The 27,167-nt window shown below is 35.8% G+C and overlaps 1 protein-coding gene across 5 annotated transcripts in view; it reads left to right on the forward strand.

Moving 5' to 3' along the window:
* Window positions 1–22,917, forward strand: part of LOC123554302 (RNA-binding protein FXR1-like) — a 68,808-nt gene extending 45,891 nt beyond the window's left edge. For 2 of the 5 annotated variants that reach the window (XM_045344355.2, XM_045344357.2), the window contains 11 exons: window positions 1,807–1,974; window positions 2,236–2,314; window positions 2,984–3,093; window positions 5,626–5,658; window positions 7,120–7,206; window positions 7,782–7,885; window positions 8,179–8,294; window positions 8,950–9,129; window positions 10,954–11,010; window positions 13,049–13,159; window positions 15,513–22,917. In XM_045344355.2, the coding sequence (XP_045200290.1) occupies window positions 1,807–1,974; window positions 2,236–2,314; window positions 2,984–3,093; window positions 5,626–5,658; window positions 7,120–7,206; window positions 7,782–7,885; window positions 8,179–8,294; window positions 8,950–9,129; window positions 10,954–11,010; window positions 13,049–13,159; window positions 15,513–15,943 (1,476 nt within the window). In that variant the 3' untranslated portion in view covers window positions 15,944–22,917. The remainder of the gene's footprint in view (window positions 1–1,806; window positions 1,975–2,235; window positions 2,315–2,983; window positions 3,094–5,625; window positions 5,659–7,119; window positions 7,207–7,781; window positions 7,886–8,178; window positions 8,295–8,949; window positions 9,130–10,953; window positions 11,011–13,048; window positions 13,160–15,512) is intronic. The other 3 variants (XM_045344358.2, XM_045344359.2, XM_045344360.2) reach the window with 2 other exon arrangements.
* The last annotated feature ends 4,250 nt before the right edge of the window (window positions 22,918–27,167 follow it).

Genomic DNA, 27,167 nt, shown 5'->3' on the forward strand with positions numbered 1-27,167 from the left:
CTATACTAGTATTATACTAGTATTACTTATATGTGGAAGCCCAGGATGAAGTACTCCAAACTATTTTTAAGATTCCTTATGGTTGCCATTCTTCTGTGACAAGACCGTATGGTAGGGGTATGAGTCACTCCTGTGACTGTTCTAGTTAACACTACAGGAAAGGTTAATATTCATTGTTACTATTATAGATATTTTACGTTCAGTTTGTTTCACTAAATCATGAATTTCACTGATATATGCAATATTGCAAGATCCAAATATATCATTCTTAACCTTTACCTTGCTAAATTTCTAAAATGGGCTGGTCTATCATAAAATTTGGGCTATACCATTTATTATTTGAAGGAATGTTCAACAGTTTAGACCATTATCAGCCTGCATGGATGTGCAGGCTGATCTTGGTCAACACTGGTCGCACAGGCAGAACAACTAACCGCCAGCAGGCTAAAGGTTAAGATTACTATATAATGTCAGTGTAACGGCCAAACATGTGTTTCCTCTGCATAAAATTTTAGCCTATGAAAATTTTTAATAATTGAAATAATTTTTAGGAAACTACCCTGTCAAAATCAATTTCTGAGGAAGATTTAAAACTAATAGAGACATATAGAAAATAAAAAAGATTCCTAATTTTATCTTCAAAATAAAGTAAAATATGAACAGTATTGTCTTATATTCAAGGAGAAAACAAGGAAATCTTACGTTATGAAATGGCAGATCAGACAATACGTAATTAAAAAAAGGATAGTTCTTTATAATGATTCTGAACAGCCTTAACTTAGAGAAACCCCATACTGTTGGTAAATTCTTAAATGTGTGTATTTAGAAGACTACAGGCAGAGTTTGTTCTTGGATTCCTTCACTGTACTTTTCCTGCTTACACAACCTATGAGGTGATCTGCACAAATGTATCTTAAAGCACTAGCTGTTATTTCTATACAAAATGATTTTTGTGATTCAGTATCAATCAGTAAATATATTTGGTGATCTTGAGTTCCAAACACGGTGTACATTATTTGGCAGAGGAAGTTTCTTAGATCATAGATGATTACTCATTATGTTTAGTTTTGAATAATGGTGCTTCCATAGTCGAGTAGTTAAGGTTGCTGACAAAACATTTTACCTCTCACTACTATGGGTTTGAGCCCAGCTCATGTTGTCCTATGGGTAAGCCATCCAGCTGGCTTGTTGAAGGCGGATGATTCCAATCCACCAAGGTGTCCGTAAAAGTTAAAAAGGATGGGCAGGTCAAGTTTACCTAAAGCATCTAAAAAGCTAGAAGTCAAACTATGACCTACAAAACCCAACTAAACAAAACAAATAATATTTAAATAAAGGAAATGGTTAGGTGGTTAAGATTTTCTCTAGAGGTAGAGGGTGATGATTTGACTGAAGTTTTTTTGTCCTGCTCTCCTGATACATGTGAGCCACACCATGAGAAAACCAACATAGTGGCTTTGCGACCAGCATGGATCCAGACCAGCCTGCGCATCCACGCAGTCTGGGCTGGATCCATGCTGTTCACTTTCAAAGCCTATTGGTATTAGAGAAAGTGTTAGCGAACAGTATGGGTCCTGACCAGACTGCGCGGATGTGCAGGCTGGTCTGGATCCATGCTGGTCGCAAAGCCACTATGTTGGTTTTCCCATGGCACGGCTCATGTTGTGAAGTTGTCAACAATTTGTCAAGAACAAATTTCTAGTCTTGTAGAAACATTGTTGTTTAAGTGTCTGTCATTACATAACAAAGACACTGCTGTATGATGTTACAGCAGTGTCAAAAAGCAAAGAAACAATATTTTTTCAGAGTACAAAAATCAAGAGTGGTCACGTGGAAGAGTTCAGTGTTGAAGACTCCCTGATGGGTCTTGCTATAGGTACACATGGAGCAAATATTATGCAAGCACGGAGAATTGAGGGCGTGACTGGTATTGAATTGAATGAAAGTACATGTACTTTTAAAGTTCATGGTGAGGTAGGTAACAGTTAATTTGTACATTACAGTATAATGCCTACTATGAATACACATACTTATTCACTTAGAAAACAGAAGTATGAAAATTTAATTGCATCTAAATTTTACAGAGAGTGCACTATAGAAGATACTTTTTTGTTGAACTGTTTGGTCTAAAGCAATACACAGTAGTCCTATATAATATGTAATATGACAAAACTCTGGTGAAAGTATATTTCTTGTTGCAAATAAAAATAATATACATTCTGAAAACATTTTCAGTCAGAAGAAGCCTGCAAGAAAGCTCGTGCCATGCTAGAATATGCTGAAGATACATTTCAAGTACCTAGGGAACTTGTAGGTATGTACCATATAAGTATGCAGAGTATTATTGTTATATAAAACATTGAGGACTCCCTGTTCTATTTGTAAGGTTTTCTTTGAGTTTAAAAATCTGTAAAAGTGTGGGTCTGAGCTGCAGTTGGAGCTCAGCGTCGTAATTCTTCTTGTTCAAAATCCATAAAGTTGACTTGGGGTAGAGTTGATTATTCTACCTGTGCACCCATGCTTACTTGAAATAATGCCTGACAGGTACATGGGTGTCTGCCTCCACCATCAAATGATGGTTGGAGAAAACATCAAAATTCTACTTTGGCAAACAATAATATGCCAATAAGATTTGGGGAGGGGGGGGCCTCTATGGTTAAGGCCACTGACTGTATCATCGACGTGGGGTCGAGCCTCACTTGGGACGCTGAATTGTTCATGTGAGGAAGCCATCCATCTGGCTTATGGAAGATTGATGGTTCTACCTAATTGTCTGCTTGTGATAAAATAATGCACAGAGGGGCACGTTGAGGTGTTCCTCTACCATCATAGCTGAAAAGTTGCCATAAGACCTATAATTGTGTTGGTGTGACGTTAAACCCAACAAATACAAAAAAAAGAAATCAACAAGATTTCCACATTTTGTAAGATGATTGTTGTTAAGAACTGTGTATTAGATGTGATAATGATTTGTTTGTTTCAGCTAAAGTTATAGGAAAGAATGGGAAAAATATTCAAGATATTGTTGATAAATCTGGTGTTGTGAGAGTGAAAATAGAAGGTGATAATGAAAGGGATGCTCCGAGAGAGGAGGTAAGTCTTCTTTCTGTTTGGAAGTTTCCCCATCTGCAACCCCATTTATTGGTTCTGTGTTACAATAAGGAACACCTGATGTCTTCCTCGAAGAAAGCCAGAAAATGTCCATATTGACTTAATTGCGCTGGTGTAACTTGAAACCCAGTTGCAACTATCAGGCTTTCAAGTGGCCCTAAAATTCCTAAAAATTCCTAATTTTTTTTAGGTCTCCCTAAAATTCCTAAAAAAAATGCTCAAAAAGGGCCAAATGCCTAAAAAAGCCCTTATTTTTTTTAGATAGTCCCTAATTTTTTGTAATATCTGTCTGAAGTTAAATTTGTTTTTGCACAAAGTCATGCATATAATGATCCAATTAATTTATTGAAGTTTATATTCTTTAAGATTCATTTTCAGAGGTTGCTTCTATCAGTTTCCATGAGTTCCTAGGCTACAGCTTCATGAAACATAGATTTACTTCATTGAGTGATCAGGCTTGGATCCATGGCTGGGCCCAGGAAGCCTGTGCCCCCAGTTGGCTCATCAAAGTTGCTCTCAACTATTTTGGCAAAGAATAAATATTTTCTCAAAATTAGGCCCAAAAATGCACCAGAGGCCACCATTCCATTCCTCTATTTCAAATTTTTCCAGGGAGTGGGGGCCACCAATGAGGGGATTACCTCTTCAGTACCTCAAAATTTATATAAGAAATTCACCAGAGGCCACCATTTCATATCTACATTTCAAAACATTTCCAGAGGAGAGTCTCCTTACCCTCCTAAAACTACAGGGATACCCTCTCCCACACACCAAAATTTAGACCAAAACATGCACTACAATCCAGCATTTTATACCTGTACTTAAAATTTTTGCATTAGGGTGGCAGCCTCCTTACCTTCCTAAAATTAGGGGGCTACACCCTCCTATGCCTCACTCAAAATTTAGAACAAAAAATACACCAGCACCCACTATTTCATACCTGTATTTCAAAATTTTCAAGGGGAGATCCCCCCGCCCAATTGAGAGAAGTACCCCTCCAGTACCTCAATATTTAAACAAATAAAGGCACCAGTGTCCACCGTTTCATACCTGTATATCAAAAACTTATGTTGGAGACACATTTGTTCTAGAATGGTGCTTCCGCGAAAAGCAACAATATATAAAAGGACGGGCTTGACATGTTGCCCTATGGGCATTTAGCCCTTATTTTTTGCAAAAATAGCCCTAATTTTTTGCCAAATAGCGCTTGAAAGCCTGAACTATAAAAAGAAATATTGAGGAAAGTATTTGATTTATTTGAAACAATTTATTTAATCCAGATGTTAATTACGTGATGCCCAACCATTACATAACTGAAATACTGTTGAAAAACGGCGCTTAACACAAAACAAACGAATTAAATGCTGCATTTTAAAGAAGTGTTGGTAAGTTTTCCGGAAAGAGTGCTAATTTAAATTCAAAGTCTCTTGGATAGACTATTTTTACTCCCAGTTCATAGACAGAAACCTAAATTGATTTCACTTCCTGGGCAGTAGACGTGGGAGGGAATAGTCTGGCATTATTTTTGTTACTGATGTGCTAGTCATGTCATGTACTATTAAAATGATATATCATTTTACAACTGTCTCTTTTCTAATGAGCTGTCATTTTCTTCTCTCTTTTTTTCACAGCTGTTGATAGTGTAGGGGATATTTTCCGGACTTTTGGCCGATTTTGCCCAGTACATAGAAATTTTCTCTTGTACACCTCATCTAAAGTGTACGGAGATAGAAGTCGAAAATTACAATTCTAGATTGCATTTCCGTTGCACTGAATGCACTGGCATCCCTTGCATTTAAACGAAACATTTTCATTAATAAAATTGAGTGAAAACTACTATTCCAGGCATGAATTTTTAGCTCACCTGAGCAAGTAATACTCACTTTGAGCTTTTAGGATCGCTGGATGTTGATCACAATTTTGCTTCAAATAACATATTCTCATAAACCGCTCAATCCAATTTAACCAAACTTGGTCAGAAGCATTCTGGGATAGATCTTTATTGTGGAGCACTTCACTACCAGACATGTTCAGATCATAGCTCTGTGTCAACTAATTGTTTCAGCACAATCATTTTCAAAGTAGTTCATGTACCTCCTCATACTCTGCATGTTACAAAGGACATCTCTTTCTGCTAAACATTAATTTCTACATTGATATTCAATTTGTACTACAAAACAATAATTCATCATATCCAGTTAATGTAAATTGATCATGTACATATGTTTAATATATCTGACAAGTCGAGGGTTCAACGCAATAAGAGCATATCTACATATGATTATTGTATGTAGATACGCCCTTATTGCGTTGAACCCTCGAAGTATCAAAATTACTGAGATTGGCGGTAGGTAGCATACTCATTTGCGTCAGGTGAGTGATATATGGTCACCAATATTTATAAATGCCAAAATAAAAGGGACCTATTGTCAATTGTATACATTTATAAAATCATAAAAACACAAATAGAACAAAAAAAATGAAGTTACCTGAGAATGTTTTATCTTATTTTAGTATGGCGATCAGATGTCTCCAACTTCAAAATCGGTTTGTATAAAATCTTTACATTTTGTATGTGTAATCGTATAAGTGTCATGTACATTAAATGCACTTATTTTTGTAACTATTGATTTAGACGGGCTGTGGGAGAGCTTTTATTTGATTCTATCTGTGAAATAAAATGGAAAAAGATAAACCATTTAACTTTACAGGCAGTTTTACCTAAGTCTAAACATAGGGTAGATATGGAGCTTGTTATAGATCAAAGAAACAGAACTATAGATAGAAAGCTGGGATATCCCACTCAGTTCAGTAGTTTTCATATGCATATGAAATACATTTAGGTGTGTTTTGAAATACATATAAGTGCACTGGAAATTCATTCACTGTAAATGAACCATAAATTTTAAGAAATTCCCACTAATATTGTCATAAAGACTGGGTTGTCATTGGCCCAAAAACTTGGGGAAGGTGTTTACTTTTGCATAAAAATTCCTGTGTACTTTCTAGAAACGTTATGACAGAGGTGTAGATTTTATTAGTTTTAAGTTGATGTGTGTATTCAGGTGTACAGAAAGCACAATCTTGCTTTCATTGTGTTGTGTATCTTATCAAAAAGGAGCCAGATTTATTTTATTTCTGTTAATGCATGCATGCTTACATATACACACACAGTGACACGTTTTAATGTTTCATTTTGTTAAAACTAGTACATATAATTGCACACATGCTTTTGATTGTAGGATGTTTGAAAATACAACACCAATTGAAATTTGATGAAGTCTTGTTGATTGTTAAAATCTAAAATTTATTTTTACACTGTCAGAAAATATTTTCCTATAATTAAAACAAGAAGGAAATTGAAACTGTTAATTCTCTTAATTCTGTTAGTAGCTTAGTTCACCTTACTATTGTTTAATGTCGTCCCTATTTAAACACTAGATTAAATGTGGTTCTGTAAACTGTTAGTATAACATGATAATACTTTATCGTATTTCAAAACTAAATGGCATAGGTCCCTTTTATTTTGGTTTGCTTCACTAGGTGTTAAAAGATGATTTTGTGATGTTTTTAAAAAGTGTTAAGCCAGATAAAGTATGTGTGTTATGGCTGCGGCTTGGACTGAACTTTAGTGACCAACAGACATAGGATTTTTTCCTTACTACCACAAATTGCATTTGAGCCGCACCATGAGAAAACCAACATAGTGCGTTTGTTACCAGCATGGATCCATCTGTGCAGTCTGGGTAGGATCCAAACTGTTCACTAACAGTTTCTCTAATTGCAATAGGCTATAAAAGCGAATAGCATGGATCCTGACCAGACTGTGTAGATGTGCAGGCTGGTCTGGATCCATGCTGGTCGCAAATGCACTATGTTGGTTTTCTCATGGCGTGGCTCATTTTATTACAAGTTTGTCTTAATAACTATAAAATAGTTCTTATTTGTAGCAGAAATATATTTTGTATTGTATCAAGATGGTTTATCTGCAGCATATATTTTTTTCAGGGTCAAGTGCCATTTGTGTTTGTTGGAACTGTTGAAAATATAACAAATGCTAAATTACTTCTGGACTATAACTTAGATAGTCTTCGTGTAAGTATTTCTGTATAATTACGTCTCCCACATGCAGTGGGGGGGCCATACTGATTTAGTACTGTCTGTCTATCTGTCTGTCTTACAATGTTTGTCAACACCTCAGGCAGATTTATTCCTAACTTGACAAAAGTGATAATTGCCTCAGCTTTAGCTGTGTTATCCAGTTTTTTTGGACAGCGAAAATTCACAGTGATTGCCTTCCTCTTTGGAAAAAGTATCTTTTTCCCCCCATTTTTTCAAACAAAATAATTATCCCATTTAATACACAAGACAAGAGAGCTTTTAAGACATTTTCATCTGGAGCATTGCTGTGTAGCATGTGACAAAAACTACTTTCATTACAATGCGATTTTCCCCCTATTTTAGTTGTTACGATTCAATTTTGCCTGTCGAGCAGTTCCTGCCACAATTTTTCCAGTACTGAAAAAAAAACACACCGTTATTTCAATGCCATAACACGAGTACAGCATAAACATAACTGTTGACATCATTGTTGACAATGTCAGCTGAATACCTGTCATAGCATTAACTTTATTGTCCGTAAAACATGATTGTATATTATCTTATTCCAGGAAGTAGAGCGGTTAAGGCAAGAAAAATTAGAAATAGATCAACAGCTTCGTACCCTAGCTGGGCCTCAGTCTGGACCCTATTTTCCTGCTCCCAGAGAGAGACGGTAAGAACTGTTTTCTAATCTGTCAAACCCTAGATTCTTGTTTACAATGAAAATTTTAACAGGTTATACATGAACAGATTCAGGAGGGAAGCTTGGGTATGAGTCCCTCCAGATGTTTGATTTCAGTAATAACTGTCTTAATGATGTAAGTTTTGCATGCAGTGATCCGTATGAGCATAACAGGCAAGGTGATTACTGTTGCAGCAGAGGTCACAGGAGGGGTTGGGTTAAGAAGAAATTATCTGAGCAATTGAGCGTACATACCCATGTATTACATTCTTTCGTCTTTGTAGTGACAGCAATGATCCGTATTCCAGTGACAGAGAACATGACAGACGAGGTGGTTACCGTGGTGGCAGGGGTCGTGGAAGGGGTCGAGGAATGCGGAGGTTTAATGATAGATTCACAGGTGAGGAACATTTTCATCACAGAAATTTATAGATTTTATTAGATTAAAAAGATTCTTGTTCTGAAAAAAATGCGAAGAAATCACTGCTAACACTCGCAGTGTGGTTGGCATCTTTGCTTAATTCATTTGATCTCCACTTATGGATGTGTATGTTTATGTTTATGTTGTATTTCCCCAAACTTTCAAATTCTTATGCAGTAGTTACTTGTTTGAATGTGTGATATTTCTTTCAAGAAAGAATGGAATATACATGGAATACACAGTACTCATTAGAAGCTTTGAAGAACTGATGAGACTTACGGAGATAGACATATTAAAACAAACTGTTTGCTTAATATTTGAGCCGTGCCATGAGAAAACCAACATAGTGGCTTTGCGACCAGCATGGATCCAGACCAGCCTGCGCATCCGCGCAGTCTGGTCAGGATCCATGCTGTTCGCTTTCAAAGCCTATTGGAATTAGAGAAACTGTTAGCGAACAGCATGGATCCTGACCAGACTGCGCGGATGCGCAGGCTGGTCTGGATCCATGCTGGTCACAAACCCACTATGTTGGTTTTCCCATGGCACGGCTCATTTAATAATGTCTGAATAATGTTACAGTTTTATTATCAAGACCAGTCCTGTTGATATTAAGAATGAAGCTTGTTTTTAGATGACTCAGAACCTCATGTTGGTGTTGGTGATTGGAATAACGAAGTTGTGAGAGAGGAGCGGCGACAATCTGGCTATCTTACTGACAGTGTTCTCAGTCGGGGAGGTCGCGGAGGCTACAGAAGTCGGGGTCGGCCCAGAATACCTAGGGGAAGAGGTTATTCGTCTAACAGAAATTCAGGTAGTTTGTTAATTTTACACATACCACATGCTAACATCTTGAAGGGTTAATAAATTATAGTTAAACATTTGTGTGTACAAATGCAACATTGTATATATTTGTTTGATTATTTCTGCAGTTTTGCATCCCAATTTCCATTTGCTAACTATGTGGTTCACATTTTTAGCTCACCCTGAGCCAAAGGCTCAAGGTGAGCTTTTGTGACCGCTCAATGTCCGTCATGTGTTGTGCATAGTGTGTCCGTCAACATTTTCTAAAAAAATCTTCTCCTTGAAAACCACTGGGCAGAATTTCACCAAACTTCACAGGAATGATCCTTGGGTGGTCCCCTTTCAAAGTTATTCAAAGAATTTAATTCCATGCAGAACTCTGGATCCCATGGCAATCAAAAGGAAAAACTTTAAAAATCTTCTTGTCCAAAACCGCAAGACGTAGAGCCTTGATATTTGGCATGTGACATCATCTTATGGTCCTCTATCAAGAGAGTTCAAATTGTGCCCCTGAGGTGAAAAGAGGCCCTGCCCCCGGGGTCACAAGTTTTACATAGACTTGTATAGGAAAAAACTTTAAAAATCTTCTTGTCTGAAACTAAAAGACCTACGCCTGTGATATTTTGTATGTAGCATTGCCTTGTGGTCCTCTATGAAAATTGTTCAAATTGTGCCCCTGGGATGAAAAGAGGCCCCGCATCGGGGGTCCCAAGTTTTACATAGACTTATATAGGAGAAAACTTTAAAAATCTTCTTGTCTGAAACTGCAAGGCCTAGGCCTTTGATATTTGGTGTGTTGCATTGCCTTGTGGTCCTCTACCAAAATTGTTCAAATTATTACCCTGGAGTGAAAAGATGCCCTGCTCCGGGGGTCCCAAGTTTAACATAGACTTATAAATGGAAAAAAATAATAATCTTCTTGTCTGAAAGTTCAAGGCCTAGGCCTTTGATATTTGGTATGTATGATTGCCTAGTGGACCTCTATCAGGATTGTTCAAATTATGCCCCTGGGGTGAAAAGAGGCCCCGCCCTGATGGTCACTTGTTATATGAGTTATATAGGAAAAATACTTCAAAAATTATCAGATCGTATTTCCTAGACTGTTTAATTATATTTACCTGTTGTACCCAAGTGATTACGTGTCACCTTACTGTAACCTTGACCTACTGACCTACTTTCTTGTTTTGTTTTTTTTTGAGATACAGCCTTGAAATTTGGATGACATGTACAGTTTTGCATACCGATCTTAAAACTGACTTTCAGTTACCGTGGATTTGACCTACTGACCTACTTTCTAATATTTTAGCATAAATTTGCCATTTGAAACATGTGGCTCATATTACTCAGGTGAGCGATTTAGGGTCATCATGACCCTCTTGTTAGCTATTTTCATTTCCTTTTATTTATTATTTGATTTATGTGAGGTGTGCATGTAGTTACAGTGCTTTGTCATTTTTCATCAGTAAAAACTTACTTACTATTATTTAGTGAATCTCTCTGTATTTTGCCACATATCGACATTTTGTTGGCTGAAATTTGAAAGAAAATAAACACAAAAATCAACAATATAATCCATTTGATTAATGGTCAGTCTCTTTAGTTGTACTGAATAAATTTATCAAGTGGGAGAAAAAGAATTTTGAAACCCAGTTTTATGAAATTCTTTTTTTTTTTTTTTTTTTTTTTTTTTTCATAAAAAATGTAAGTAACATATTTAGAGATCTAAAACTTTGGAACTTTCTGTACAAATGGAGCACTGTAAGTAAGGCTTTACTTTTATATATATTTTAAGTTGTGTATGAAGTTTATTGTAAGAGAATGTTGTAATTTACAGATTATGATAGTGGTTGGGGACATTATCCTCCCAGACAAAGAGATACAAGTTATAGAAGTAGGTTTACGCTCTCATTTCCATCTCACTTACTGTGAAATCTTTTATTTGAGCTGCACCATGAGAAAACCAACATAGTACTTTTGCGACCAGCATGGATCCAGACCAGCCTGCGCATCTGCGCAGTCTGGTCAGGATCCATGCTGTTCGCTAACGGTCTCTGTAATTGCAATAGGCTTTGAAGGCGACCACTATGGATCCTGACCAGACTTCGTGGAGGCGCAGGCTGGTCTGGATCCATGCTGGTCGCAAATGCACTATGTTGGTTTTCTCATGGTGCAGCTCATTTCATTTGCATATAAGGTCAGTTTTGGTGCATTTAAAACCTTGCTTTGGATGTAGATTTCATTTATGTGAGGAAGCCATCTGGCTGCCAAGTTGAAGGTTCTTTCCAGATATTTGCCTTTGTATGAAATAAAGCTAGAAGGGCACCTAGGGTATTCCGCCAACACCAAGAAAAGTCACAGTATGACCCAGTATTGTGTCTGTGTGACATTAAGCTCAACAAAAAAAAATCTGGGGGCACTTGGGTTGACTGACAGCTGATGTATTACTGAAATATGGTTTAAAATTCATACCAGATACAAACAGATGGTAAAGTGAATGGAATACTCAATCGCATCATATTTAAATAGGCTTGTATGTCCATGTTTTCATGCACGATTTTCAGCTCATCTGATTTTTTGAAAAAAAAATGATGAGTTATTGTCATCACTTGATCGGCGTCGGCGTTGCCTGGTTAAGTTTTATGTTTAGGTCAGCTTTTCTCCTAAAGTATCAAAGGTATTGCTTTGAAACTTTCAACACTTGTTCACCATCAATAGCTGACCCTGTACAGCAAGAAACATAACTCCATCCTGCCTTTTGCAAGAATTATGGCCCCTTTTGGACTTAGAAAATATCAGATTTCTTGGTTAAGTTTTATGTTTAGGTCAGCTTTTCTCCTAAACTATCAAAGCTATTGCTTTGAAACTTGCAACAGTTGTTCACCATCATAAGCTGACCCTGTACATTAAGAAACATAACTCTGTCCTGCTTTTTGCAAGAATTATTGCCCCTTTTGAACTTAGAAAATCAGATTTCTTGGTTAAGTTTTATGTTTAGGTCAGCTTTTATCATAAACTATCAAAGCTATTGCTTTAAAATTTGCAACACTTGTTCACCATCATAAGTTGACCCGTACATCAAGAAACATAACTCTGTCCTGCTTTTTGCAAGAATTATGGCCCCTTTTGGACTTAGAAAATATCAGATTTATTGGTTAAGTTTTATGTTTAGGTAAACTTTTCTCCTGAACTATCAAAGCTATTGCTTTGAAACTTGCAACTGTTGTTCACCATCATAAGCTGACTCTGTACATCAAGAAACATAACTCCATCCTGCTTTTTGCAAGAATTATGGCCCTTTTTGGACTTAGAAAATCATGGGTAGGACAATTTTTCTATTATACAAAAAAAATCAGATGAGCGTTAGCACCTGCAAGGCGGTGCTCTTGTTATGTTATATCAGTGCTTTATTGCATGAGGTTTATATTGCTGTTCAGTTTGTAGCAATCTGTTTTAAAGTAACTAAATTGATTTTTATACACTGGGCAGTTCCTGCATTTCACAAAATTCCAGTTGTGTTAATGCTTCAGTTTGAAATCAGTGGCTCTGATACCAAAAAGGATGAAGAAAAGACATTATTAATTTTGCAGAAATTACTTGATTGTAGCTTACTGTTTGTATTTAATTTAGTATTGTCCTTACCCAGTAACAGCAAACATTGAATACTAGTACATGTAGCTATGTCTATTTTAGGAGTTGAATTGAATATCAAAAATTTGTTTTGAAATATTGATATGAAATACAGAAACTACTGTGAAAATTTGCTCTTCAGGAGAGTGTTGCATTACATGTTTCATTTATTATTCAGTATACATCTTGCATTGATTATTCAGTAAGCATGTCACATTTATTGTGTGATATATTATTCAGTAAACATGTCTCATTTATTGTCTGAATTATTATTCAGTAAACATGTCTTATTTATTATTCAGTGTCGTATGATACAGATGATCGTTATGATAGGACAGACAGATCACGTCGTCGTATGACAGATGATGATGATACCGTCCTTGATAACGCCAGTGTCAATAGTCAAGATCAAGGTATCTAGAAAGTTATAGAATATTACATGTTTTGTTACCATTGCAAGACCAGATTTTTTTTAGCTCACCTGTCACAAAGTGACAAGGTGAGCTTTTGTGATCGCGCGGTGTCCGTCGTCCGTCCGTGCGTCCGTAAACTTTTGCTTGTGACCACTCTAGAGGTCACATTTTTCATGGGATCTTTATGAAAGTTGGTCAGAATGTTCATCTTCATGATATCTAGGTCAAGTTCGAAACTGGGTCACGTGCCATCAAAAACTAGGTCAGTAGGTCTAAAAATAGAAAAACCTTGTGACCTCTCTAGAGGCCATATATTTCACAAGATCTTCATGAAAATTGGTCAGAATGTTCACCTTGATGATATCTAGGTCAAGTTCGAAACTGGGTCACGTGGGGTCAAAAACTAGGTCAGTAGGTCTAAAAATAGAAAAACCTTGTGACCTCTCTAGAGGCCATATTTTTCATGAGATCTTCATAAATATTGGTCAGAATGTTTATCTTGATGATATCTAGGTCAAGTTCGAAACTGGGTCACGTAGGTTCAAAAACTAGGTCATTAGGTCTAAAAATAGAAAAACCTTGTGACCTCTCTAGAGGCCATATTTCTCAATGCATCTTCATGAAAATTAGTCAGATTGTTCATCTTGATGATATCTAGGTCAAGTTCGAAACTGGGTCACGTGGGGTTAAAAACTAGGTCAGTAGATCTAAAAATAGAAAAACCTTGTGACCTCTCTAGAGGCCATATTTTTCATGAGATCTTCATGAATATTGGTCAGAATGTTCTCCTTGATGATATCTAGGTCAAGTTCGAAACTGGGTCATGTGGGGTCAAAAACTAGGTCAGTAGATCTAAAAATAGAAAAACCTTGTGACCTCTCTAGTGGCCATATTTCTCAATGGATCTTCATGAAAATTGGTCAGAATGTTCACCTTGATGATATCTAGGTCAGGTTCGAAACTGAGTCATGTGCGGTCAAAAACTAGGTCAGTAGGTCTAAAAATAGGAAAACCTTGTGACCTCTCTAGAGGCCATATTTTTCAATGGATCTTCATGAAAATTGGTCAGAATGTTTACCTTGAAGATATCTAGGTCAAGATCGAAACTGGGTCACATGGGGTTAAAAACTAGGTCAGTAGATCTAAAAATAGAAAAACCTTGTGACCTCTCTAGAGGCCATATTTTTCATGAGATCTTCATGAATATTGGTCAGAATGTTCATCTTGATGATATCTAAGTCAGATTCGAAACTGGGTCATGTGGGGTCAAAAACTAGGTCAGTAGGTCTAAAAATAGAAAAAACCTTGTGACCTCTCTAGAGGCCATATTTCTCAATGGATCTTCATGAAAATTGGTGAGAATGTTCAGCTTGATGATATCTAGGTCAGGTTCGTAACTGGGTCATGTGCGGTCAAAAACTAGGTCAGTAGGTCGAAAAATAGAAAAACCTTGTGACATCTCTAGAGGCCATATTTTTCACGAGATCTTCATGAAAATTGGTGAGAATGTTCACCTTGATGATATCTAGGTCAAGTTTAAAAGTGGGTCACGTGCCTTCAAAAACTAGGTCATTAGGTCAAATAATAGAAAAACCTTGTGACGTCTCTAGAGGCCATATTTTTCAATGGATCTTCATGAAAATTGGTCAGAATTTTTTATCTTGATGATATCTAGGTCACATGCGCTCAAAAACTAGGTCACTATGTCAAATAATAGAAATAACGATGTCATACTCAGTTGAACACTGGGTCATGTGGAGATAGGTGAGCGATTCAGGACCATCATGGTCCTCTTGTTTTATATACCAAGCAGATGTTTTTTTCAAAGTATCTTTATGTTACATAATAAGTGTACACTTTCAGACTGTAATAGAAAGGTAAATTTCCAAGTCCCCATATTTGTAAAACTTTTTTTTTTTGCTTAATTTGTTTGCAGTATATGGCAGGAATTAAACAATTTCATTTGAAATTTTCACTGATCTTGTCAAGCTTGAAGCCCTTCGGTGACCCAGTGATTAAGGTCACTGATTTCCAATCACTTTCCCTTCTCCTCTATGGGTTACAGCCCTGTGGCGGGGTGGAGCCCGGCTTGGGTTGTTATGTAAGATCTCAAATTCTTGTGTCTGAAACAGTGCCCAGGGGAACTCCTGGAGTCTTCCTCTACCATTAAAGCTGGAAGTTACTGTAAATATGATTCAAGTTGTGACTTACACAAAATAATCCAGTTAAAAATTTTAAATATATTAGATACATTATTTTTATGACGAGTTACATGTGAATGTTACAAGCTTTATAATTATATATATGTATAGCTATATATTTGTAGTATGATGGAATTTTTTTGTCATTACAGATTATAGTGATAGTCGTTCTGGCAATGATCGTCGGCGTCGTAGAAGACGTATGCGGCCAGGCAGAGGAAACAGCAGTGCTGCATCTGGTACAGAAACCGACACCAGTGTATCTAATTATCCCCCACCACGTAGCGGCAATGCTGGTGCCTCATCATCACGAGGTAAAGGCGCTAATTCTAAAAATGACACTCGCAATGAATCTCCAGTTCCTAGTTCAAAGGCGGCGAATGGTGAAAGTCAAAGCGAGTCGGTGCCCAAAGAGCAGCGTGATTCAAGAAGAGGTGGGTTTAACCGACCACCAGTGAGGAATGGGGTAGCCCCAAGGAATTCCCAGAATGGGCGGGAAGCTGAGATTAAAGGAGGAAAAGTCAGCCAAGAATCATCGTCAACTGGCGGTAACCAAGAGCAGTTGGTGAATGGTCAAAATTGAGTTATTTCAAGTTGTGATTTGTTAACAATTTTTTCAAATTGTTCATGAATGTTATCCAACTAATTTATTCAATTAAGAAGTGTTTGCTATGAATTCATTGGCTGATTTTAGAACGTAGAGTAATTAGAAATGAAGATATACAATAGAAGACAGTGCTGTACGAGGATTCGCTTGATTAACAGATGATGAAGAATATGGAACATGTTCCATTAAGTTTCATATTTCTAATCGAATAATGACAATTTCTCATGATTTATGACACAAGAGCTGAACATGACAAGCCAACCAAGATAAGACATTTTACCCATCAGTGTAACATTTCATCTCTCAGCCAAATTAACACAACGTCTGGCATGCAGGACTTAAACTGTGTATAAAATGAAAAAGGACAAACAAGGAAAACTATAGACTAAATGTGAAAAGAAACAGGCCAAAGTTGCAACTAAACGTAAAAAAATAGATAATACAAGAGATGGAAATTAACATTGAGAGAAATGTATTACTTTTATCAGTGACAATTATTGTTTGTGTCTGTCTGCTTGGAAATTAAAAGTTACTCCATTCAGGCCACATTTCCATCTAGACAGAGGTAGAAAGTGAGTTAGACAACATACTGACAAGCTTTCCTTTCACAAGACATTATAATGGTGAATAATTTGTTAATGGCCTAAGTGCATTACAGTATAATAAAAAGGTTAGAATTTGAGATTTAAAAGCAATAAACATAGAACAAGGACATATACTTTCCTGGATTTTCGACAATATAAATGTAGATAGGTGACTGATAGATGTACAAATGTTATAACTTGTCTGTGTGGTTCGCTGCGTTCTTTGTAAACATGAGAATTAATTGTCATGGCAACCAGAAATCCGAATCACCCTATATGTCTGCTTGTTATTCCATTTTTTTTGTGTTCACCAATATTTTGTTTTTTTTCCAAGGCTTGATTTACATGTATCAATGTAAGATGTTATACTCTAAAAAATGGCCGATTGTTTTAAAGCCAACCAATTGAATGGCAATATGCATACAAAGCAGGGTTATGTATGTTCTAATGTGAAAACTACTTTTATTTCTATTTATTATTGACACCAGTTTAGTTCGCTTGCAACATGTTAATTAAAATCTGAATTATTTTGTTTCATTATTTGAAGACTGTTTGCATTTTTTTGCAGAAATATTTGTCATTTCCCAAGCTATTCAACATTTTAAACTGAATAACATACCTTGAAATTGCTTAGTAAGTTTGCCTGCTGTCTGTCTGTGTGTATGAAAGATTTGTACAAGTTCGTATTTTGAAGTATTTCACATGTTTCTGTTTATTCCAGCCTTGATGTCAGATGCAAATATTAGCATTCTAAACACATGATAATTTCTCAGTCTTGGCTTAACTTCATGGAATAAGACAACATAAGGTTAAATCTGTTCATACAATATATGGATTGTAAATTACACAAAGTTTTACTGAAACTTAATGTTGTAGCCTACTGGGGGTGGTAGTATAGATAGGTCATACTCAGACTATCTCAAAATGGCAAAATTATGGTTAACTGTGTGAGAATTTTGTGCACACATACTTTAATTTTTCCACAAAATTATGCCATTTTCTTGAAAACTGTGTGCCATATCACATATTCTTAAAACTGTTATAAAATGGATGCTACATAAGAGAGTGTTTATGAAATGTTTGTAGATATATTTGCAGTTAGTTTTCTCTTGTTTTTAATCTATCTGGGTCTATAGTAATGCAGTTACATACTGTCCATCTTTGAGGGTTTGCTCAAAAGTGTCTTTGACCCAGATGATGTTAGACAGATTTTTTACTTTTAACAACTACTTCTCCCAGGGAATTCATTAATGAATGGAGCATTATTTAACTGAAAGGGATTCAGTATTGTACATATAAATGCATACAGGGCAAGACTACATGGTGCCTGAAGTTACTTAACTTGAAGCCAGATTTTTTCCCTGTACTTCTGGATGGAATTAAATCAGATCTCAGTGGGTACAGCTTCGGATGGCAGGTAGTTAAGATAACGCAGAATGAACAATTGTTTTGTCCCATTTTGGTGAAGGTCGTGCAGGGTGACCATTCAAAATATTTTGGGAGCAGTTGTTGTAAGGTACCGATATAAGTAATTAACAAGAATTTTAGCAGGATATTCTTAGTTTGAAGGAGTACACTCATTTTAATCAACTTTAGAAGAAAAAAAATGAAAAAAAAACAAACTAATTAAAACTAAACATTTCTTCTTCAAAAGGCTGATTTGCAGGAATTTAAATCGATCTATTTTATTTTTATGTACCCCCGCCTCCCCAGCCCCCATTAAAAAAGTTTTAAAAAGCAGTTTCTTTTTGCCGCATGCAATGCAAAGCAAACATAAAACAGCTGACAGAATTGCCAAAGAAATAACAGTGACATTTTTGCATTTTTTCCTGTTGAGTGAATGTTTATTAATGTAGTCTTAACTTGTGTAAGATAGAGATTTTCATTGCATTCATATCACTGTATATTTATTATGCATATCATTATGAAAGACAATTTGCTGTGGAGTTTTATAAGAGTTACTTCTAACTTTGTATGCTTTGTTCTATTTAGAGTTTCTTTTTTTTGTGTGTACATGCTCTATTCTTGTATAGAATGAATGGTTTCCAAAGACTCAAATGTAGCATAAGGATGTATTATGGTAGGTTTTCTTTAAGTTTAGTTGTGAAAAATACTGCCAAGTTTGTTTCTTTTATTTTTATCTCACCAAGTTGTCACAAGCACAAGTAGTCACATTTGATCTCAACTTTAGCAAAGAAAAAGTATGTAAAGCTTAAAATAGTAAACATTGCTTTAAAGAATGTATCTTAATATGAAATTTCTATAGCTCTCATTTATTTGATAGCCATTAGCATGATGTATTATTATTTATCTACCTTCTTTCTTAAAAATAAGGATACAAGACCTAAGGTTATGAAACAGTTTGGAGACCAGTAAAAAACTTCCATGATATGTCGGTCAAAAGCTATACATAGCTTATGTTTATAATGTTATCTACCGACAATAAATATATATTGACTTGACTTGACTTGACTTGACTTGATCTGAGTGGTCGATTCAAAGCACAGATTTGAAATTGACCAATGATAAAGCTGCAATTTGAGACTGGTCCACAAACACAATTTCGATAACCCTGGACCTTATATGGCATATTTATTATCACAGTTTACACTTTCACACACTTTCTTGCAATTGTATGCTTATGGTGATGCATTATGCTAGTGAAAGTTGAAAGAAGTAATGCTCTAAGCAAGCAGGAGTCAGTAGCGCAGTGGTTAGCAGATTGGACTACAACGCCAGCGGTCTTGGTTCGAGTCCCTGGTCGCAGCTGATATCCTGACTAGTGTTCTGTGCTGAATGATTTACTTAAATTGCTACTTTTTCCAGCAACATTGGCCTAGACTGGATGTTGGGGAGGTAAATATGACACCTGCTGGAAATAGGTTGTTCTATCCCTACCAGGTTGGGACTTTCGTCAACTACCCACGTTAAACAAGAAACGTTACCTTTACCTTTTTAGGCATACTTATCAAAGATCAATATATTTGAAAAATTTGATAAATGAATAGTACAGTCCACATTAATTGTTTCCATTTCATATACTGTCAGTTGAATGCTAAAATTAGTCATTTGGCTTACCTGTATAGTTTTAATGTGTACTAAAGCGGGATTTTTCTTGATCAAGTTTGGTTTGAGATAGTGACATCCAGGCTGGCATAGTTCCTAAAACTACCATTCTAGGTGGCCGGTTTGATCCCCAGAGAAGTTGTATGTTCAGTTTGAACACCAGAGTTGTCTTTAGAGTTGATCATTGATAAGGCATATGTTCAGTTTGATCCCCAGGAAAGACATATGTTCAGTTTGATCCACAGGGAATATGATCTACCTGGTTCATTGCCAGTCATAATGATAAAATACTTCTGAAAAAACAGCATTAAACCAACAAAAAAAAAAAAAAAGAGAAAACTCTGGCAGGTACTGGTATGAATTAGTACACCGTTTATGATGAGATTATATTGGGGAGAAAAAATGTTCGGAAAGTGTAAATATGTGAATATAGTTTCTGTAAGTGACATTTGTATGATTATGGAAAGGGATTGAAAGAAATAAGTTTGTAAAACTTGGACTAATATCTTCTGTAGCTGTAGCTGATACATTGAATGTTTAACATATAAATACATTGGAATACTGGTTAAACATCTGGGCTGGTATTCATCAACAGTTTAAGTCTGAAACTTTAGGATTCAGGACAGAATGCAAAATGTTCAATTTTTCAACTTCGCTTGTAATCCATTAAAACTGCTCAAGTTTTGTTTAGCTGTCTATAGCATCAGAATGCAGTTTCATACGTTTTGTCATATTACACTTGAATTTAACACTGATATAGCAAAATGAACATTTTTAAAAGTCTGAGTCGAAGTTCAGACTTTAAACTCCTGACGAATGTGAGCCCATGACAAATATACGGTAAAAATATTTTGTAAATAGAAGGATATGTATTTTTTAGGAAAAATACCAAATTTGAAGTTGCTGCATAACATTATCACAACTTGAAATGTTACAAGGAATTATTTTGATGTTGAATGTACATTGAAATTTTAGGAGAACTGATTATTTTTGAATATGTTTTGATTGTGTTTTTGTTAAAGAGGTTGAGGAAAGCCTGTAGAAGGTTAACTAAATCAATGATTAGATAGGTCATTGTAAATAGAGATTGAATTTTCCTGGCATACCTTAATATAGAACTGTGCACCAGACTGGACACAAGTTACTGGCGATGACAAAGCTATACAGGGTATACTTAATATTCATTTTGATGTAGATGTACAGAACTGTTGCTGGGTTGCAATACCCTAACCCCAGTCGACTGTTAACACAATGACGTAGGTCAGGGTGCCTTTCACACAGCAGTACAAGGCTGATATTAATAGTTAGTAGGTTGGAAGAAGGTAAGCTGTGCAGTTGTGTTATAACATTAAATTGCATTATGTACAACTGACTTATAGAGAACTTTTGTGGTAAGATAAAATTGCAGTACAAAATGACTGTTTCTGTGAACGAAAAAAAGTAACTATTAAAACTGAGAGGTGATACTAATTTATTAAGTATACAATTCTTCTTTTATTACTTCTACAGTAGAGTTTCACAAATGTATCTGATATTACACACAAAAAAATCACCCTAACATTAGAAACTAGTTACTGACCAGTATTTTTATTCTGTCTCAGATTTTGAATTTTTAAAGTTTCGATAAAGAACTTTGGATACAACAAGTGAATGCCAGTGTTAATGTTCTGTTTTTACCTTTGTTTAAGTTAAAGTATTGTTTATTGTCAATTCTGATTATAGTTAATTACTTGTAAAATTAACATGTTATGTATGGATTTTTTGTGGAAAGGTGAAAGAACACTTGTTTAAACTTGTAAGGAAGGGATATTTGCATTTACTAGATATAAATTAATGATAACAGTGTTTGAAAAGGAGAGGATGATAACAAGAAATGAGATAAATTTGTTGCACTTTATATGCATGTTTTCTAAAAATGGGATTGAAATCCCAGTTATACATGTACAATATATAGACATACAGCTTATCTAGACTATTCCTACAAGTAGAAATCACAGGTACCTAGTGAGAGCAGAAAAGTTGTGGGTTCAATCCCTGGGAAAGACAAATGTTCCTTTTACATACTAGTGTGTTTAAAGTCGATTGTTTCCAATCTGTACCAGTAAATCATGTGGGGAAGTTGATGTGCTTCTTGTGGAGAACAATTCAGTACTGGTACAGAATCCATAAACACTGACTTTGTTAATTGAGTGCCCTTAAATAACCTTAAATACAATAGAAAAAAGATGTTACATCTGTATCATTGAAACTAAAAGTATCTGTAAACCAGATATGAGCCGTGCCATGAGAAAACCAACATAGTGGCTTTGCGACCAGCATGGATCCAGACCAGCCTGCGCATTCGGCAGTCTGGTCAGGATCTATGCTGTTCGCTTTCAAAGCCTATTGCAATTAGAGAAACTGTTAGCGAACAGCATGGATCCTGACCAGACTGCGCGGATGCGCATGCTGGTCGCAAAGCCACTATGTTGGTTTTCTCATGGCGCGGCTGATATTATTAAATAAACTACTGTTAAAGGTGTCATTTTTATGTTTATTGATAAGATTTGTTCTGATAGCACCAACAGTTTTTGAGGTCTTCAGATTTATAAGCATTATCAGTGAAACTTGAATGTTTCAGTGTATTCAAATGCATTTAGACAAAATGAAAGCAAATCTGATACTGCAAAATCCTTTCATTTCATGGGCAATAAATTGACATCTTTGACATGTTACTTATGTATGAGCATAATCAGTGAAAGTTTCGACATATTCAGATGCATAAGCAAATCTAATACCATAAATTCCTTTCATTTCGTGGGCAATAAATTTCAGTGTTTTTGTCAAATGGGGACATCAATTTGTGGCTTTCAAATTCTAAAGATATGATAAATATAAAATTGTTTGTTTGGATTTTACTTTGGGGATTTATGCTATAATTTAAATTATAAAATCCACACAAATCGGTTCCACAAGAATATTGATTTCACAGAACTGTATCTGAACGAATAGAGACACAAAATTACAGGAAGCGATAAAAGTTCTTGTATTCGTTCAAAGTACTTGCAAGGATGGAAACTGTGCTAGAAAAACCCTCGGATTTGAGACCGTTGTTTAGATACAACTAGTAATCCTGTATTATGCGTGACATTTACACAAGATAGTGACATAAAAGTATTATTTTCTAATTGCAACAGTATCTTTACGGAGATTAAACCAACATGTACAGTTGGATGTGCTTTTATTTCATGGTTTTTCATAATAGGTCATTGATTTTATGTTTTTGTATGAAATAAATCAACAATAAATATTTGAATTAAATAGTCTTTTAGTATTTTTTAGCTCACATGTCACAAAGTGACAAGGTGAGCTTTTGTGATCGCGTGGCGTCCATCGTCCGTCTGTGCGTCTGTAAACTTCAGCTTGTGACCACTCTAGAGGTCACATTTTTCATGGGATCTTTATGAAAATTGGTCAGAATGTTCATTTTGATGATATCTAGGTCAAGTTCGAAACTGGGTCACATGCGGTCCAAAACTAGGTCAGTAGGTCTAAAAATAGAAAAACCTTGTGACATCTCTAGAGGCCATACTTTTCAATGGATCTTCATGAAAATTAGTCAGAATGTTCACCTTGATGATATCTAGGTCAAGTTTGAAACTGGGTCACGTGCCTTCTAAAACTAGGTCAGTAGGTCAAATAATAAAAAAAAACCTTGTGACCTCTCTAGAGGCCATATTTTTCATTAGATCCGTATGACAGTTGGTCTGAATGTTCATCTTGATGATATCTAGGTAATGTTTGAAACTGGGTCAATTGCGTCAAAAACTAGGTCAGTAGGTCTAAAAATAGAAAAACCTTGTGACCTCTCATAGAGGTCATACTTTTGAATGGATCTTCATGAAAATTGGTAAGAATGTTCACCTTGATGATATCTAGGTCAGGTTCGAAACTGTATCAACTACGGTCAAAAACTAGGTCAGTAGGTCTAAAAATAGAAAAACCTTTTGACCTCTGTAGAGGCCATATTTTTCAATGGATCTTCATGAAAATTGGTCAGAATGTTCACCTTGATGATATCTAGATAAATTTCGAAACTGGGTCACGTGCGGTCAAAAACTAGGTCAGTAGGTATAAAAATAGAAAAACCTTGTGACCTCTCTAGAGGCCATATTTTTCATGAGATCTTCATGAAGATTGGTGAGAATGTTCACCTTGATGATATCTAGGTCAAGTTCAAAACTGGGTCATGTGCCTTCAAAAACTAGGTCAGTAGGTCAAATAATAGAAAAACCTTGTGACCTCTCTAGAGGCCATATTTTTCAATGGATCTTCATGAACATTGGTCAGAATTTTCACCTTGATGATATCTAGGTCAAGTTCAAAACTGGGTAACATGAGTACAAAAACAAGGTCACTATGTCAAATAATAGAAAAAAACGACGTCGTACTCGGTTCAAAACTGGGTCATGTGGGGACAGGTGAGCGATTTAGGACCATCATGGTCCTATTGTTTTAAAATTAGCTCATATATGCAAAAAAACTGGGCCAGGGAGTAACTTTTTACTTGTGTGTGGTACATAGCTCCGCAGTTCTTCCACAGAAAGTTGTGAAATGTATCAGAATTTACTAATGTAGGAACCAGCAAGGTAGCCATCTGATTTAGTCGCGCAACTGCATATGTGATATGACACACTAATATATTAAGGCTAGTTTTTGTTTAAATTTTATTGTGGGTGTATTTTTGACATTTTGGTTGATTTTGGAGTTCTAAGTGAAAAAGTAATACAAGGCCTCAACAGCATTATTTTGATTTGAGTCTGTAAACAACTGATGGGAAAAGTCTCTCTCAGAATATATATGACATCTCTAGTCATTTCATCTGTTTTTAGCTCACCTGTCGCATAGTGACAGGGTGAGCTTTTGTGATCACCCTATGTCCGTCCGTCGTCCGTCCGTTCACAATTTCCTTGTGAACAGGATAGACCAAATTTTGTATTTGATTTTAATCAAACTTGCACTCAACTTGAATGGGCATAATATCTCAGTTCCTTTTGAAAACTGGCCAGATCCCATCATGGGTTCCAGAGTTATGGCCCCTTAAGAGGCCAAAATTTGCTATTTTTGGCTTGTGAACACGATAGAGACCACATTTTGCAATCAACTTAATAAAACTTGCACACAAGTTGTATTGGCATAATATCTTGGTTCCTTTGGAAAACTGGCCAAATCCCATCATGGGTTCCAGAGGTATGGCCCCTTAAAGAGCCAAAATTTGCTATTTTTGGCTTGCGAACATGATAGAGACCACATTTTGCAATCAACTTTAATAAAACTTGCACACAACTTGTATTGGCATAATATCTCAGTTCTTTTCAAAACCTGGCCACATCCCATCATGGGTTTTAGAGTTATGGCCCCTTAAAGGGCCAAAATTTGCTATTTTTTGGTTGTGAACACAATGGAGACAACATTTTGCAATCAACTTTAATCAAACTTGCACACAGCTTGTATTGGCATAATATTTCAGTTCCTTTCGAAAACTGGCCAGATCCCATCATGGGTTCCAGAGTTATGGCCCCTTAAAGGTCCGAACTTTGCTATTTTGGCTTTTGCAGCCATATAGAGACTTCATTTATGGTTCGATTTGATACAAACTTGCAAAATTTCTTTAACAACAATAAATCTTTGATTCCATGATGAATCTGTTAGATCCAATCATAGGTTCTGGAGTTATTTTATATATGATTACCTCCCCTGATTTTAATCAAAATAGATTTATATCAGTAAGTACCTATAAAACTCATTTGAAATTTTATTATTGTCATTAGTTGGACTCAGACAATCAGGGTAGATAACTATGAACTGATTTATATCAATTTACCTTCCTTTATTTCAAATTAAAATGTGTATATCTCCGTAACATACCTCAGCAGCATCTAATGAGATTAGTTTTAAATGCTATTTAAGACTTTCAGGGTAAGGAATAGTCATGATTGTACAAAAATGCAGCATTTGAGCCTAGGACCCTCAAACTTGGTATGGAAATTGGACCTAACTAGTACGTGACCCATAGGTCTAAAGGGACTATTACAAGAAAATATTTATCCTGATGATATTTAAAGTGTATGCCTATGTGATCTATGTCAGAACTATATCTTAATATCATTAAGAGCAATGGTACTCAGGTGAGTGATATAGGGCCATCATGGAACTCTTGTTAAGAAAATAGTGTCACATCTGTTAGTATGGACAAACTGTCGGTGCTATAAATGAGGATTAAGGTATGGGCACACTTTCAGTGCTGTAAGTGGTGATTAAGGTATGGGCGCACTTTCAGTACTTTAAATGGTGGTTAAGGTATGGTATAAACACTTCCATTGCTGTAAATGGTGATAAAGGTATGGGCAGACTTTCAGTGGTGAATAAAGTATTGGATCACTTTCAGTGCTTAAGTGGTGATTAAGGTATGGGCAAACTTTCAGTGCTGTAAATGGTGATTTAGGTATGGGCAAACTCGTTGCTGTAAATAATGATTGAGGTAGGTATGGGCAAATTTTCAGTGCTGTAAGTGATGATTAAGGTATTGGCAAACTTAAGGTGCTGTAAGTGGTGGATAAGGTTTGGCAAAATTTCAGTGCTGTAAGTGGCAGTTAAGAAATGGACGCACTTAATTTGCTGTAAATGGTAATTAAGGTATTTGCACACTTCTAGTGGTGATTAAGGTATTTGCACACCCTTTGCTGAAAATAGTGATCTATAATATGTAGACACATTTTCAGTGCTGTATTATGGTGATTAACATATGGGCACACTTTCAGAGCTGTAAGTGATGATTAAAATATTAGCACACTTTTAGTGCTGTGATCATTAATGTATGGGCCTGCTCAGTGCTGTAGTGATAATGGTATGAACACAATTCATGCAACGTGCACATGTCTGCTGGAGCTAAAAATAAAAACCTTTAAAAACATTCATGAACCATTAATGGATTTTCACCAAACCCTGTAGCATCTTAAGGATTACATGGTGTAATAGCCATATTTCGTATCTTGTAACTGGATGGTAATATCTAAATGAAATTTGGTCACTTTAAAGACAGTCAAAATTAAAAACGTTTCACCGAGAGATTTTTCGAATTCTGTCATTTTTAGGGGAGATAATCGGTATTGAAGTTAACATTGATGCCTATGGGAAATACCTGATTTCTTTTATTATGGGAATCTGAGCTTGAGTTTCAAGAACATTTTGCGGTAGAAAGCTGCATTATATGATTCTGATACAAATATAAAAAAGAAATCGAAAATTCACCGTAGGGAAAACGAGAAAATTATTTTTTCTAGTTTTCAGGGGAGATAATTCATGAAAAACCAAAATTATCAGGGGAGGTAATCTAAAGGAAATTTTTGAGAACTTCTGTCACTATATAACTTGTCAATATGCACCTTATTTCTTTCGTTTGACATTTTCAAAGCTTACATTATCAAGTTGTATGTACGCTTTTGGTGAAATTGAGGCCTATTACGGGTAGTCATCCTTAAGGTATATTCATATGGGTATCGTACACTTAC

Source organism: Mercenaria mercenaria, chromosome 7 (assembly GCF_021730395.1).
Source record: "Mercenaria mercenaria strain notata chromosome 7, MADL_Memer_1, whole genome shotgun sequence".
NCBI lineage: Eukaryota > Metazoa > Mollusca > Bivalvia > Venerida > Veneridae > Mercenaria > Mercenaria mercenaria.